We start from the raw sequence: 16885 nt of genomic DNA, 5'->3' as shown, positions 1-16885 counted from the left end.
TGTGGCCATTTGAGAAGAAATTATTTTATTTTTATTTTTTAGGGCTCTGGTTTCACTGTATTTACTATAAAATACACTAATGATAGCATGGAGGATGGACAAGGATGTGAAAACATCCATCGCAGGGTAACTTGACAGATAGCAGGACTCTAGCTGGGCTTTAAGGAACTGATTCTATTCTGGCTGGGGGTAAACACACATAATTGTTTCACAGTTATAAAATTATCACCCTGAATTGAGGAATCAGAGGCATTTTGTTGTAGACATAATTCCATCTACAGATGCTAACTTTAAATTTAGAGAAGAAAAACACTCACTACATTAATATGATGGGTTGGGTTTCTTATATGTTTCCTAAATCCACCTACTATATTTTTTTCTTTTGATGCAATTTATAGCTGTGGTAAGAAAAGTACCACAGACCTGGCTCAGACATGGTCTTTAGCTTCAGAAAGTCCATCAGTCCTGTAGTTGGCGGTCACTGCTAAATCTGTTGCCTGCAGAGCCCTCAGAGCTCCGGCTTTGCCAAGTAGTGTGCTCACCATTTCAGCTCTGCCCGCATATAGAACATGTATCATGCAGTCTAACCATGGCACAATGCAACTGCTCTGAAAGATGTGGCTGCAGGGTAACTGCCGACTTCCTCTTCAACTGTGTAATCTTCTTTGCATACCGAACACTCTAAACACATATCGACTTGCTCCTGAGTTACTGTCACTGTTGGAAGAGCTGTAATCTTCTCCTTGTCAGCTCGTGGAGGCCCTTTATTTTTCAGTTGTCTTAAAAGCTAGCTTATGATGTCATCAAGCCCTGTGTGAACTCCCAGGCATAGTCCCCAGGGCTGGAGTGCAGCATCTCCCTCCAGGAAAGAGGGTATGGGGACCCAGGAACTGCAGAATTTGCAAAGACTCCAGCAAAGAACTGTTGTATTATTCTTTCCATAGCTGGAGATCTACCAGGATGAGTACCTCTTTGCAATCTATATCTCCCGATCATTGGCTACCTTGAAGGCCGACTTGGTCCCCAGCGTCAGTGTGAGTTTGGTGACATCTCTCATTGGCTCTATTATTTTAGTCCAGTAGATTGCTACTTAGAAATTGCCTAAAATCCTGTATAATCATACTGAGGTTCAAATTGCACCAGAACTCTGCAAAATGTGTTATTTCCTATATGGCTGCCACCACCACCAAAAAAGATGGAATCATCTGTCACTTCTTCAATTAAGCCTGATTCATATCTGGGATGATACATATTCTGGGAATTTGAGGCTGATCTTGCCCTTACAAAAGTGGCAGAAAAACCAGTGCTTGGCGGTAGCAGTCCCAGAGCTCACCTCTGCTGCCTCTGCCACCGCTTCCTCAGTGTGCACATCTGTCTTTCAGGAGTCGGCATCCATCACGGGAGTCGTCCCGGCATGGAGAGGCAGGAGATCAAAGAGGAAATACAGCAGACAGTGACCACAAGGCCATCTTCCAACACCAAAGAGGCACAGGGCAGAAGAAATTTTTTTTAAGATCCATATGTCTTCAAACGATAAATGGAATTTTCCAAATATTCTTGGTTTAAATCTGGGAAATAATTTGTGAGACTGGGAAAATGGACAAAGAGAGAAAATATCTATACATCAGAGCAGAAAGCATGATAAACAATTACTTACATTTGTATAGAGAAGGTGGACAACTAACTGGAAATTCCAGCAAATAAATAAAGGAGGCATATTCTATTTTCACAATTTTCTGGTTCAAAGGCTTTTAGCTCTCCAAACACAGAAAGTTCTTCAGCCCCAGAACAGTTGTCCCTTTTCTAGCTGCCATCCCACAGAATCTTTTCAAAGCCCCTTTTATGTCTTTGTTCCTGAGACTGTAGATGAAGGGGTTCAGCATGGGTGTGACAACAGTGTACATGACCGATGCTACTGCACCTGAATGCGAGATTTGGGCAGCAGCAGAGCTGAGGTACACTCCTACACTTGTACAATAAAATAAGAAGACAATAGAGAGGTGAGAAACACAAGTAGAAAATGCTTTAAACTTCCCTTGAGCTGATGGGATTCCACGTATGCAAGAAACAATCTTAGAGTAAGAGTAGAGGATCCCAGAAAAAGGAACACCAGCCAGCAGCACGGCTGACAAATGCATCGCCAGGATATTTAGAAAGGTGTCAGAACAGGCAAGTTGGATCATCTGATTGGGTTCACAGAAAAAGTGGGGGATTTTCAAGACTGTACAGAAAGATAGTCGCAACATCATCAAGCTTTGTAACAAGGAATACAGGGCACTCATGATCCAGGACACCAGAAGCAGGAGTCCACAGAGTCGGGGGTTCATGATGACTGTGTAGTGCAGGGGGTGACAGATGGCCACAAAGCGGTCATAGGCCATCACGGTCAGGAGGAAGTCATCCAACACTCCAAATAGTATAAAAAAGTATATCTGTGTGATGCAGCATTTATAGGTTATGACTTGGCTCTGTGTTTGGATGTTCACCAGCATCTTTGGGATAGTGGTGGAGGTGAAACAGATGTCCACCAAGGACAGGTTGGAGAGGAAGAAGTACATAGGTGTGTGGAGGTGGGAGTCTGAGCTGACAGCCAGGATGATGAGCAGGTTTCCAAAGATGGTGATCAGGTACATGGAGAGGAAGAGCCCAAATATGAGAGGCTGCCGTTCTGGTTCATCTGAAAATCCCAGGAGAAGAAATTCTAAAATTTGTGTACCATTCCCTTGTTCCATGTGCTGGAGGTGATGACTGAAAATGAAAAAAAATAAGATGATTAATTTTTATACATGAGTATGACTAACATGTGAAATGCTACAATTTATATTTTAACCATAAAATGTATATATGACATGTATATGGTTTTGTAGAGATTTGATCTCCTTTAAGTAAGGTCATGTGACATCTCTAATTACAAATTACTGCCATCTTCTTAGCAATTTGCCAAATAAATCATTTTTATATTGGTTTCATGAGAAATTCTTTTACACACTGAGGAAGTTCTGACCATTTCCTAGACAAGGAGCACAGGGTGCTGAAAAACAGAAGTCCCTATAATCCAAACATGGAGAAGGAATATAAGAAAGTGAAAAATCATACACGATGTTAGATGGTGCCTGTGCTTTGAATAAAAGAAAGTATGTGTACAAGTTCGTAGATGTGCGTGTCATTATCAATAGAATTGATAAAGACTTGAAACAAGGTGCTACTTGAGCAGAGACCTTAAGGGAGATGCAGAAAAGACAGGAAGATTTTGGGGAAGGGTGTAGCCTGCGTGAGAAAGAGCCAGTGCAAAGGTCCTGAGTTGGGCACTTGCCTCAAGTAAACGTGCTCAAAAGGAAGCCGTGTGGTGAGGGGAATGAGAAACAAGGAGATGATAAGGATGCTGTCAGAGAGTGGAGGAATGACATGGCCTGTCTGCTTCAGATGAAACTTCAAGACCCTTCGAGACCCAGGGATCACTCAATTACATATTGTTCCTTAAACTTTATTATCTTTGCAAGGGATCCTGTGAGGAGTGATGTCTTCTTTATTTCCATCTTTTGATTGACATTCTGGATGTGTATTTTAAAGAACACATTTCAGAGAATATGAGCTAGGTACCCCTGCCCTGAGAAGTCAAGAAATGCTCAGCTACACGAAAAACACACACTCACACCCACCTCCTGGGTCATCTTAATACTAGCTTATACTCACCCCCAGACCCAATAATGATGAAAGAAGTAATACAAGGCAAGATAATATCAGATTATCCCCCTACAGATTATTGAATAAGTTCCGAAGTCCATTGATAAGCCTTCAAATCGACATGTAAAACTGAGACTCCATTGTCATATAACTATTTTCCACCCTTATTTTAAAATTAGATAAATAAGAGGGGATTAAATAATGAAAGATAGAGGAGAGAGAAACAGAGAGACAGAGAAGAGGAAGAGACAGAGACAGAACAGAGACAGAGACAGAGACAGAGACAGATCTAATAATCTCGGTGGTCCCTGAGAGAGTGTGATGAGGAGAAAGCATCCTTAGTTGGTAACATGCCCACCGCAGTTGTTTTGCCTTATGCACAGAATTATCAATAAGGTAGCAAATAACTATTTATTCAAAACAGAAAGCAGAAATTTCTTTATGTGTCAAGATATCTCACAGATCAAACATATTACTAGAAAATTTACAAAGAATAAACCTATAATTTACAAAAGGAAATATATAATATATAGAAAAAAAGCAGAGATTTTTACAGCTGAAATGAGACATTAGTAAATAACATTAAGTGCAAAGCCTTGGAAATTTGAAAACTCGGTTTTGTTTCTGAGATCTACCACTGCTTAGTTTTTTCAATGAGAGACAGTTGAACATTCTAAATGCTAAATCCTAAAACAAATGGTATAGACAGTGATATCAATTTAAAATGATGTCAGGTTTGAACAATATATGTAACAAACTTAGCAAAGTTAATCATCTATTGTCTGTTGGCAAATAAATGATTATCACTGTGATGAGACGAGACAGATTTTTTTTTCTGCATCTTATGTCTCCATTACTTCTCCACCTCTAGGATCTCAATTGCACAGCCATATTTTATTGTCACCTCTCCCATCTTCGAAGGGCTGGAAACCCTCTAGACAGAAATCACATTGACCCACGAAGATCTCTTTATATTGAAAACTGTTCAGAAGACTCCCGAATTAAACTCCATCCCAGTGATTCCTCAAAGAAGAGAGAAGTCAAATTCTGTAGCTTCAAACACAAGGCTCATGTCTTGTGACCTTTTCACCCCTTTCACCCACACAGAGCCCTGCCCGTGCTCACACTAATCTCCCAAACGTTGAACATGACTCCCAGCTTCTCCTGGCACCACAGCTGCAAAGCTCAGAGCCTTTACACTCATACTTCCTTCTGCTTGCAGTCTCCCCACGAGACATTTTGGAACTTTCCAAACCCTCTCCATCCTCCAAATACCAAGTCCTCTTCAGATTGCCTGCATCTTCTCCTTCATGAGTCTTTTCTTTTTCTGAACATTATCACAGGAAAAATACTTTCTCATCAAGTTACTTACATATTAGGATACCCATGGTATAATTTTTATTTATTTCTCTGTCTTTTCTCCCTGCTACACAGTGAGTGCAGTGAGGCATGTAGCATGTTAAACAAATCACCACCTTCCCACCACACTTAGCTGAGTTGAAAACAGTAGCTGAATAAATAATCACTCCACAGAGGGATGAGAGAACATTCTCAGAGAAATTGCTGATGATGAGAGAAGGAAGAGAAGGAGGCAACACTGACGTAGCTGTAGGGGCCGTGCCAGTGGAATGTTTTCTACATTCTATATCAGGACGCAGTAGAGTAACAGTTTATAGTTTGCAAGAATTAACTAGAATAGAATCAAAAAGCCATAAGAGAAAATATGAGAGTGCATGATATATAGAATACATACTTAATCGTATCAGGATTCTCTTTGTCAATCCCATATGTGTGTGTCTGTGTGTGCGTGTGTGTGCCTGGTGTGTGTGTGCATTGCTGTGTTCGTGTGCAGGCATGCTGGATCGTAACAGAAAAAGAATGTCTTATTTTGGGAGAAAACAAAAACCTCCTGATCCACTGTAATAAATATAAGAATAGTTTTAAAAGACCACTTCTTGTCAATGAGGGAAAAGCAACAAGAATGAAGAACTCACAGAGAGTTAGGTGCAGAGAGAAGAAGCAGCCGGCATGGGTGCTGCAGTTCCCCAAGGCTCAAGGGACATCACACTGACAGGGCCTTTACTACCCCACTGGCCTCATCACAGCATCCACCTCAGCCCTGATCTAATTGTTATTCCTGTGCTTATTCCACATTTACATAACCAAACTTGTATTTATATGGCACAGTATTGGATGAGCCTGGACACTCTCTCCCTTTTCTTTGTGGAATTCTTTCCTTTGATATTTTGGGGCTTTGAGTTTTGACCTCTTTTGAACAATTCTGATGGGTACACTAGTCCTTGTTCTTTTCCATATCCAATATGAAAAGGTCTCCCCAGACATATTCTATAAAATCCTCCTTATTCTACAACTATTGATGCCCTTTCTTCATACATTTATTCCCTAAGGAAATGATGTCATGGTGCACCCATTTTACTACACTAGGCCTTCTCCTTTGTAATGTGAGATGCAATGAGTAAGGACCTCCCTTATTTTGCCTATGTGCTTTTATAATATGTGCATTAATATAGAACAAATGTTGAGAAATGGGGAAATATGACCAAGTTAAAATAGTAGATTTTAATAACTGTATTAAGTCAACTCAATTAATATGTAAGACCAATTCTAAAAGAAAAGATAAAACACCATAATTTAATCACATTGATATGGGTATCTAATTCCAGATAATTAGGAAAGACCTGCATAGAAAAATATAAAAATATACTTTTGACAAGTTGTGAGGAAGAAGTACCTACTGTTATAATTTCTACCTATATAAACGTAAGTAGATTCAGATATCCTTAGGAAAGGATAGATGTGATCATTAATGAATGAAAATGAATGCTGCTCAAATGATGAGTGAGGACATATAAGTTTTTATGTGTAAAAATAGCGAGGGGGGACACAATATGACAGACTTAGAATTGAATAAAAAAATTATAATTTTCATACTTTCCAACAAATTCATCTCTCTATATATGATGGAATTCAATGTCAAACAGCAAAGTTGATAGAAAAAAACTCCAACTTAACATATTAAATAAATTAATTAGTCTACCTAGCAAACAAACATCGCCATCTCTAGGCTCTGGGTGAGGCTAGTTAGGCTCTCAGAAGACCTCAGGTAGAAGTTCTCAGGTTCCATCCTCTCTGACCCTTCCCTGAAGTACCTGCTGGTCTATTGGACTCATCTGAATGGGGTCTCTGAAAGGGAGGACTCCGTGTGGAAGTCTGAATGCCTCCCTGGATGATCGACGATGGAGACTGAAGCTCTGTCCCCAGACAAGGCAGCAGAACAAAGTAAAGCATTGATCTCACTCGGACTTAGGAATCCAAAATAATAAATATGTGTTGTAAAGCCCAGGCTTGTACGAACAGAGAGGTGATCATTTCTGCTTCATTTATCTGCTCATTAGGCACTGTTTCCAATGTTACTCCCACCACTGAGCCCCGATTTCCCTGTGGGACACTAGTCTGGACGGACTGGAAATTTTTCCTGTTGATTCTCTGTTCCCAAGAGTCCAGGTGAGAAGTCAAGTGAATCCTGTTTTCATACTCCTCCATGATTCTCCTACCTGCAAGAGGTCTCACCTCCCAGATCCTCATCTCAACCCTGCATTAAAGTTCTCTCAAAATTCTAGACTGAGGATAATGTCTGTGTTAGGTCCCAGGGTCTTCAAAGTATTTCCCTCTTTGTCAATAGGGAAACTCTGTGACTTTCATGTAAATGTTGGATACTACACACCTTGGCTTCATGACACTTTACCAAATTAATGAAGAATATTATGCTTATATCAGAAGTTAAGAGCTATCCTTAGTCCCACATTATAAAAGATTTGATAATTTAAAAAAAATATATTTACATACTTTTATGTCATATTATCTGAGCTTTTACCTTCAGGTTTTGTCAAATTTCAATTTTGTAAAGGTCCATCCTATGGGGTTTTTCTATTATGAACTCTATCCCACATTGCAGAAATGGGACTTCAAAAAGTTTAGTGATCTGCCCGAAGTTATAATCAGAGTAAGGAATAGGCGCTGATTGGAATCTGTCAGGATGCTTTCAGTTTTTAATCTCTGAGCCAGTGGTTCCCAGCCAGAGATGATGTTGCTCCTGGGTTATAAGGCAATGTCTGAAGGGAGGCTCTAAAAACCTACAACATCCATCCCAAATAATTATGTCAGATTTTGAAGGTGAGATAAGCTAGTCTGGACTAGCATTTCTCCAACTTCAGTGTGCACATGACTCATGCAGGATTGTAGTTCAAGTGCAGATACTAATTCAGCAGGTCTTGTTGGGCCCAGGGACTCTGCATTTCTCACAAGCTCCAGGAAGATGCTGATGCTGCAGATACTGGTCTGAGGGCACTGCGAGTAGCAAAGCTGAGGTCCTGTGATCGTGTAAGGGGCACCTAGTTGTACGACATCTGGACCCAAAATTGTGTTTAAATTAAATTTTGGTTTAAATGTGTACAGTCATGCACCATCAAACAAAGGGGATAAATTCTGAGAAACGCAGGGTAGGTTAGGTAGCATAGAGCACACTTACACAAACCTAGATGCTTAGCCTACCACACACCTAGGCTATGTGTTATAGTCTACTGCTCTGTAGGGGAAGAAAAATGTTTCTTTCTACCCTTTGGGTTCTTTCTGACACATCCTTGTAACCAAGGCCAGTTTAATAGAAGAAAACTGGTGAAGTTTAATAACATGTATACATGGGAGAGATCCAGGAAAACTGGGTAACTCCCCAGAGTGGCCTGAGCTACCATGTTAACTATCGTCTTTAGCTGAAAGTAGAAGGTGCTGGGGTTGTGTATAGTCAGTAATGGGAGGTTATCAGAAAAAAAAAACAGTAAATGAGGTAAGGCTGTTATGCAGACATAAGGCATTGTCTTCTTCGTTGATGAGTTTCTAGAGAAAAAGACACCCCCATTGACCTGGTACAGCCAGGGAGACACCCTTACAATTGGAGATTTTCCTTACTGTGTAAATGTTCCTTACAAAGTAGAACTTGTACTTGGATTTCAGAGCTTCTCCCATGTCTGTTATTTCTTAAAATTAACCAGCATCAAATAATCTTTATGGCAAACTGACATATTTTGGGGTGACAAATTCTGTTGCCTTATACTTCCTAGATTACAGACCTATATAACATGTTATTATACTATAAACTATAGGAAATCGTATCAGGATGACTATTTGTTTAGTAATGCTTCATATTCTGATGTTACCATGACTATGAAGACTTAGCCAATAAGAATTTTTCAGGAACATTATAATCTGTGATTATATTTATTTTTTGGTATTATTATTGTTTTAATTAATTAACTAGTTATTTATTCTTTGCTGGTGACATTGGTTAATGAAATCCAATAAGTTTCAACTGTATACTTTAACAGTAAGGCATATATATATTTACACTGTGTTCACAACCCATAGTTAGATTTCTTTCGGTCACCACATATTTGACCCACTTTACCCCATGTACCTCCTCCCTCTCTCGTATCTATTGTCCAAGACCATGAGTCTCTGTTTCTTTGTCCTGTTTGTCGTTTTTAGGTTTCTATTCCACAAATAAATGATATCATGTGATTTTCAACTTCTTCTGTCTGGCTTATTTCACTTAGCATGATTATTTCGAGTTCCATCCATGTTGTTCACAAATGGCAGTATATCATCTCTTCTTATGGCTGATAATATTCCATTGCATATGTGTACCACGGCTTCTTTAGCCAATCATCTATTGTAGGACACTTCGGTTGCATCCATGTCCTGTCCAGTGTGAATAATGCTGCTATGAACATTGGTGAGCAAAAATCATTTTGGATATGGATTTCCAAGTCTTTGGAGTAAATACCCAAGAGGGATTGCTGGATCATATGGAGATCAATTCTTAGTTTTTTGAGGCATCTCCATTCTGTTTTCCAAAGTGCTTGTACCAATTTGGAGTCCCATCAGCAGTATATGAGAGATCCTTTTTCTCCACATCCTCTCTAGCATTTGTTATTACTTGTCTAGATGATACCCATGCTAACAGGTATGAGATGGTATCTCACTGTGGTTTTGATGTGCATTTCTCTAATAACTAACGGTGTTGAGAATCTTTTCAAATATTTGTTGGCCATCTGTATGTCCTCTAGGCAGAAGTGTCTGTTCAAGTTCTCTGTCCATTTTTTGATTGGATCGTTTGTTTTCTTGTTGTTATTGAGTTGTATGAGTTCTTCGTATATTTTGGATATTAGGCCATTATCGGAGGTGTCGATCGCAAATATGTTTTCCCATTCAGATGGTTGTCTCTTTACCTAGTTGATGGTTTCTTTTTCTGAGCAGAAGCTTTTTAGTTTGTTGTAGTCCCATTCATTTATTTTTGCTTTTACTTCCATTGCCTTTGAGGTCACATTCATAAAATCCACTTTAAGTCCAAGGTCCTTGAGTTTACATCCTAAGTTTTCTTCTATGTATTTTATTTTTTGAGGTCTTATCCTCAGGTCCTTAATCCATTTTGAGTTAATTTTGGTGTGTGGTAATAGAAAACAGTTTAGTTTCATTCTTTTGGAGGTGGCTTTTCAGTTTTCCCAGAACGATATATTGAAGAGGCTTTCCTTTCTCCACTGTATGTCTTTGGCTTTTTTGTAGAAAATTATTTGTCCATATTAATATACGTTTCCTTCTGGACTCTGGATTCTGTTCTGTTGGACCGTATGTCTGTTTTTCTTGCCAATAGCATGCCATTTTGATTATTGTTACTTTGTAGTATAATTTGAAGTCGGGCAGAGTGATGCCTCCAGTCTCGTTCTATTTTCCCAGAGTGGCTTCGGCAGTTTGAGGTATTTTCTTCTTCCATACAAATCTGATATATTTTTTTCTATTTCTTTAAAAATGTCGATGAAATTTTGAAGGGGATTGCATTGAATTTCTATAATGCTTTAGGTCATATGGTCGCTTAAACTATGTTGATGTTTCCAATTTATGAACATGGAATATCTTTCCATTGCTTTGTATCTTTTTTGATTTCTTTTAATAGGGTCTTATAGTTTTTATTATATAAGTCCTTCACATATTTTATTACATTTATTACTAAGTATTTTATTCTTTTCGTTGCAATTGCAAAAGAAATTATTTTTCTACTTCTTTTTCTGACACTTCATTTTTAGAGTATAGAAACACTATGGATTTTTGAATATTGCTTTTGTACACAGAGATTTTACTGTATTTGCTTATTGTTTCTAGTAGTTTTCCATAGAGTCTTTAGGGTTTTCTATATAGAGAATCATGTCATCCGCAAATAGAGACAGTATGACTTTTTCATTTTCTATTTGGACGCCTTTTATATTTTTCTCTTGCCTGATTACACTTGCTCGGACCTCCAATGTTATATTGAGTAACAGTGGCGATAGAGGTCAGCTTTGCCTTGTTCCTGATCTTAGAGGGAAGGTTTTTAGTTTTTCAGCATTCGGTATACTTTTGCCTGAAGGTTTCTCATACATGGCTTTTATTATGTTAAGGTTCTTTCCTTCTATACCGATTTTGTTAAGTGTTCTGATCATAAATGAATGCTGTATCTTTTGAAGGCTTTTCCTGCATCTATTGATATGATCATATGATTCTTATTTTTTAATTTGTTTACATGGTGTATCACATTCATCGATTTGCGTATATTAAACCATCCCTGTGCCCCTGAGATTAAGCCCACTTGATCGTGGTGTATAATCATTTCATATGTTGCTGTCTTCGGTTCCCTAGTATCTCATGTAGGATTTTTGCATCTGTATTCATGAGAGATATTGGTCTGCAGTTTTCTTTTTCTGTGTTATCTTTACCAGGTTTTGGTATCAGGGTAATATTGGCCTCCTAAAATGAGTTGAGAAGTATGGCCTCTTCTTTGATTTTTTGGAAGAGTTTCAGGAGAAGAGGTATTAAAACTTCTTGAATGTTTGGTAGAATTCACTGGTGAAGCCATCTGGTCCTGGACTTTTACTTTTTGGGTAGGTTTTTGATGATTCCTTCCATTTTTATGCCGCTGATCAGTGTATTTAGATTTTCCAGATCTTCTTGTGTCAGTCTCAGAAGATTGAATTTTTCTAAGTACTGTTCCATTTCTCCTAGGTTATTCAATTTGTTATCATATATTTTTTTCATAGTATTCTTGCATGATCCTTTGTATTTCTGAGATGTCAGTTGTAATTTCCCCTCTTTCATTCCTGATTTTGTTTATTTGTGCCCTTTGTCTTTTTTCTTTAGTGAGTCTAGCCAGTGGTTTGTCAATTTAATTAAACTTCTCAAAGAACCAGTTTCTTGTATTTATTTTTTCTATCGTTTTTCTTTTGTTTTCGATTTCATTTGTTTCTGCTCTAATTTTGATAATTTCTTTCCTTCTGCTGACTTAGGCTTCATCTTTTCTTCCTTTTCTAGTTTTTTAAGGTGAACCATTAGGTTGTTTATATGGACTCTTGTTTTTGGATATAGGCCTGTAACGATATGAACTTTCTTCTTATAACCGTTTTTGCTTGTCCCAAAAGTTTTGATATGTTGTACTATCATTATCATTTGTTTTTATATATCTCTTGATCTCTCTTTCTATTTCTTCTCTGACCCAGTTATTCTTTAGTTGCATTTGTTTAATCTCCATGTTTTTGTGTTTTTGTGTTTCTTCCTGATTTCCTTCTATAGTTGATCAGAGATCTTAGTGCTTTAGGGCCCCCTGATTGGGAGCATAGATATTAATAAGCATTTCGTCTTCCTTGTGCATGATTCTCTTTTTCATTATAAAGTGTCCCTCAGTATCTTTCTTTACCTATTTTATTTTGAAGTCTATTTCATCTGATATTAGTACCACTACTCTCAGTTTTCTCTGAATGTCATTTGCTTGAAATATCATTTTCTACCCCTTCACTCTGAAGCTGTATTTGTCTTTGGAGCTGAGACGTGTCTCCTGGAGGCAGCATATGGTTGGGTTTTGCGTTATGATCCATTCTGCAACTCTGTACCTTTCTATTGGTGAGTTCAGTTCATTTACATTTAGGGTGATTATTAAAATATGAGGTGTTCTTACAGCCATTTTATCTTTTGCTTTCTGGTAGCTCAGTGTTTCCATTGCTTCCTTGTCCTTGTGTTTCTGTTTTCTTTATTTTGTTTGGCTTTTGTGTGTTTTGTCTCTGGTTCTTCTTGTTTTATGTTATATACTTCAGTTCTGAGTCTTTGATGTGTAGGTACCATTATGAGCATAAAAAAGTTTGTTATATATATTCAGCACGTTACATGCCTGAAATCATCTTGTGTGTATCTCTTTATCTTTGGCTTGTGTGTATCTCTTTATCTTTGGCTTACATCTTCCCACTCTAAGATGTCATAGTGACGCTCATCAGTGCCTGGACCAGCACTTGGCGCATCACATTTGCTCAGTAAATATTTGGTAGACATATTCCTTTATTTATGTATCCTGTACCTTTGTCAAATGTTACTACACCCCTTAAGTGTCAGCCACATCTCCCTCCACTCCTTCCCCCACTTTCTTAACTATTCTTACTGACCTGGACTTGGATCCAAGCCCCACCACTTGTTAGCTCCATGACCTTGGGCAGTCACTCCCCTGGTGTAGTCAGGCTCCCTAAGAACAACCTCAGGTTTAATGAGGACTCACGGAACTCAGCAAAGCTGTTAGATTCACGCTACAGTTCATCACAGTGAAAGTGTATGGATTGCAATCAGCAAAGGGAAGAGGTACATGAGACAGGGTCCAGGAGAGATCAGGAGTAAGCTTCCAGCTGTCTTTTCCAATGGAGTTGTATCGACGGCACTTCTGGCACTTCTTTTTCCCAGCGAATATGTGTGACATCATGCATGGAGTATTGCCAATTATGGAGGCTCACCTGAGCCTTGGTGTCCAAGAGTTTTATTGGGGTCCAGTCACATAGACATGACTGACTGCCTGCATGGTTCAACTTAATCTCCGGCCTCTCCAGAGATTAAGTTGATCCTGTGTGGCCCAAAGTCCCACCATAAAACACATGGTAAACATAGACTATCTATTCATAGTGGCCCAAGGTCCCCAGATAAACAAAGAAACTCTTATCAGGCAGGACATTAAAAGGGCTTAGAAGCTGTTGCTCTGGAGCCAGACAAGAGCCAAACCTTTCTTTGGAATGTGCAAGATTTGGACAACCTACACCTGCTAAATTAATCCTTATGGTATACCTGGAATCTTTCAACCTCAGTTTCCATATCGGTAATATAAAGGAAATAATAGTTCCCCACCCCCCGCCCTTTTCTATAAGTCCCAGTGGTGGATATGGCTGGCCCTTCTCTTTTTTTATTTGTGGAATTATTTTGTTTATTATTCTTGGGCTTTGAGTTTCGACTTCTTTTATCTTATATGTGATGGGCACACTAGTCCTGGTTCTGCCCCTTGCCTCTGCAGACATTCTCTATAAAATCTTGTTTATGCCACAACTATTGATCCCCTTGCTTCGCACATTTATCCCTGAGGATATGACATCATACCATACTCATTTCATTGTACTGGGCCTTCTCTATTATAATGGGAGAGCCAAACGAAGGGAGGCCTCACTTATTTTGCTCACTTATGTGGTTCCATAAATATGGGAATGAATATAGAAAAAAATAGTAAGGAATGGAAACGTCATAGAAGAAAAAGAATGTCAGGAAAAAGAAAACCAGGTTGATTATAGTGGATTCAAGTAATTGTGTAAGTGGAATTGCATAGAAATCTAAGATTAACTTCTAAAAGAAAAGATATAAAATACAATAATGTAATCACATTGATATGGGTTTAAAATTACAGATAAATGGGCCAAGAGATGGAAGTGAAAAATACAAAATCACACTTTTGAAAAGCAGTGGAGGAAGTAGTATCTGCAGAACATTCTACCTTTAAAATAGATTTCAATATGCTTAGGAAAAGAATAGAGGTGAACAGTAACTGAATGCAAAGGAATGTCATTCACAAGATAGGAGATGATCTAGAACTTTTTACCTTTAAAAGTCATGGGAGAAACACAATATGACAGACTGATAGAAACGAGCACATGCATTTGAAACTTTACCCCAAATACATCTCTACGTATATAAAGGAACTCAATGTCAAACAGCAAAGTTAGTGAAAAAAACTCCAATTCGACACATTAAAGGAATTAATTAGTCAACCCAGTAAACAAACATAGCCAACCCTGGGCTCTGGGCGAGGCTGGTTAGACTCTCAGGGGCCCTCAGGTAGGTTTCAGGTTCTTTCCTCTCTGATTCTTTGCTGCAGGACCAGCTGGGCTCTCTGACTCACCTGGATGAGGTCTCTCTGAGGAAGGACTTCGTGTGGAAGTCTGAATTCTTTTCTGGGTGGTAGATGCTGGGGACTGAAGGACTGTCTCCAGATAGGACAGCAGAAAGGAGTGAAGCGTTGGTACCCAACCAGATTTAGGAATCGAAAATAACAAATACGTCCTGTAAAGCCCAGGGTTGCATATACAGCAGAGGATAAATTTTTATCTCCTTTTATCTGCTTGTTAGACATTGTTTACATTGTTATTCCCACCTCTGAGCCCCGATTTCCCTGTGAGACACTGGTCTGGACTAAATGAAAATTTTTCCTGCTGATTCTCTGTTTCCAAAGGACCGGGTCAGAAGTCAAGTGAATCCTGTTTTCGTTACTCCTTCTCCGTGACTCTCCTGCCTGCCCAAGAGGTTTTACTTCCCAGCACCTTATTCCAACCCTGAGCTAAAGTTCTCTCAAAAGTCTAGACTGAAGATGACATCAGAAACATTGTGGAGTGAGAGATATCTCCAGATCTCTCCCCTTGAAACTACAATAAGCTGAAAATCTAAAATGCAACAACAACAAAAAATAGCCAGAATGCACACCAGCATGTCTGAGCGTGGAATCTGTGCATAAGAGCTACCACATATCAGAACCCTAAGTATTGGGGAGTGGACTGGGAGAAACAAAGAAGCTGCCTCTCACAGCTGGAGCTTCCTGCAGGAGGAAGGAGAGGAGAGAAGGTGTGGCGGGTTTCCTAAACAACCACGCCGGGGAAAGATGTGAGCTCCATGTGGACTCAGTGCCCAGACATCAGGGCAGAAAGCAGAAAAGCAGAACAGAAAAGAAAAACAGTTGATTATTACCAGCCATTGTTGCAAAACCAAGACTGAGCTGCAGCTCCCATCTCCAACCCAGATGGGCCCTCCACCCATACCCTCCGAGACCAAACACCACGGAGCCCCAGGTGAATCTGAGCAAACTACCGAAATTGTCACTAACACTGACAGCGACTGAGACTGAGAGTAGCGAGTGTGATTAAACATCTATAAGAAAAAAAGCGTAATTAAGAATTTATATAAAGCCGGGATCCATGAGGCTTAGATGTCACCTACCAGAAACCAAAAGAAAAGAGCCTTCTTTGCAGCAGGCAAAGAAAAACCTTTATATAATAAATCTTTCTGGAAAAACAGTAGAATACACTTCCATTAATGCCCAAGTGGAGAAATAGTCCAGTAAACATCATGAACTACCAAGATGACAAGGCTTCTCAGAAAGAAAGAGAAAAATCTCCAGCAAATGAGCTTACGGACATAGAAATATGCGACTTAAATGACAGAGAATTCAGGATGGTACTTCTGAAAAAACTCAATGAGATCCCAAATGAATCATATCAGCACTTTCAGGAATTGAAAAACCAACTAGATGAACAGAGCAAGGACATTGGAAACCCTCCAATAAAACTGAATAAATCTCTGGGAGATGAAGAACACACTGCAAGGGTTGAAAACATGAAATAGAAGCTTGGGAAATGGAGTCGACCAAATGGAGGAAAGGATCAGTGATATCGAAGACAGAGATCTAGAAATAAATCAGAAGGAAGAAGAGACAAACCAAAGAATGAAAAATAATGAAAGAGAAATTCAAGAACTAGCTGATCCCATCAGGAGAGGAAACATAAGAATAATGGGCATTAACAAAGGTGAGGAAAAGGAGCAGAAACTAGAAAGCATTTTCAGACTAATAGTGGATGAGAATTTCCTAAATGTAAGGAATGAGCTGGAGCATGGAATTCAAGAAGTCAAAATAACAGCCAATTATCTCAAGCCAAAAAGGCCTTCACCAAGACACATTGTATTAAAATTATCAAAAATCAATGACAAAGTCAGAATTCTCAAGGCAGCCAGGGAGAAAAAAACGGTAACTTATAAA

General features: G+C 38.9%; 1 protein-coding gene and 1 pseudogene across 1 annotated transcript; both read right to left on the bottom strand.

The window, feature by feature from the left end:
• Positions 1-447: 447 nt before the first annotated feature.
• Positions 448-1717, bottom strand: LOC120618992 (E3 ubiquitin-protein ligase RNF115-like; annotated as a pseudogene).
• Positions 1718-1751: 34 nt separating this feature from the next.
• LOC120618991 (olfactory receptor-like protein OLF4) lies at positions 1752-2732 on the bottom strand. Its single transcript, XM_039883128.1, has one exon. The coding sequence runs from the start codon at positions 2730-2732 to the stop codon at positions 1752-1754; it is 981 nt and encodes a 326-aa protein (XP_039739062.1).
• Between the last annotated feature and the right edge of the window lie 14153 nt (positions 2733-16885).

Source organism: Pteropus medius, unplaced genomic scaffold (genome assembly GCF_902729225.1).
Source record: "Pteropus medius unplaced genomic scaffold, Ma_sr-lr_union100, whole genome shotgun sequence".
Lineage (NCBI taxonomy): Eukaryota > Metazoa > Chordata > Mammalia > Chiroptera > Pteropodidae > Pteropus > Pteropus medius.
Note: the sequence above shows the minus strand (reverse complement) of the source record. Positions and strands in the feature narration are given on the sequence as shown.

What these genes read in the sequence shown, in the direction of transcription:
- LOC120618991 (XM_039883128.1), bottom strand. Translation starts at nt 2,732, where the DNA reads ATGGAACAAGGGAATGGTACACAAATTTTAGAATTTCTTCTCCTGGGA.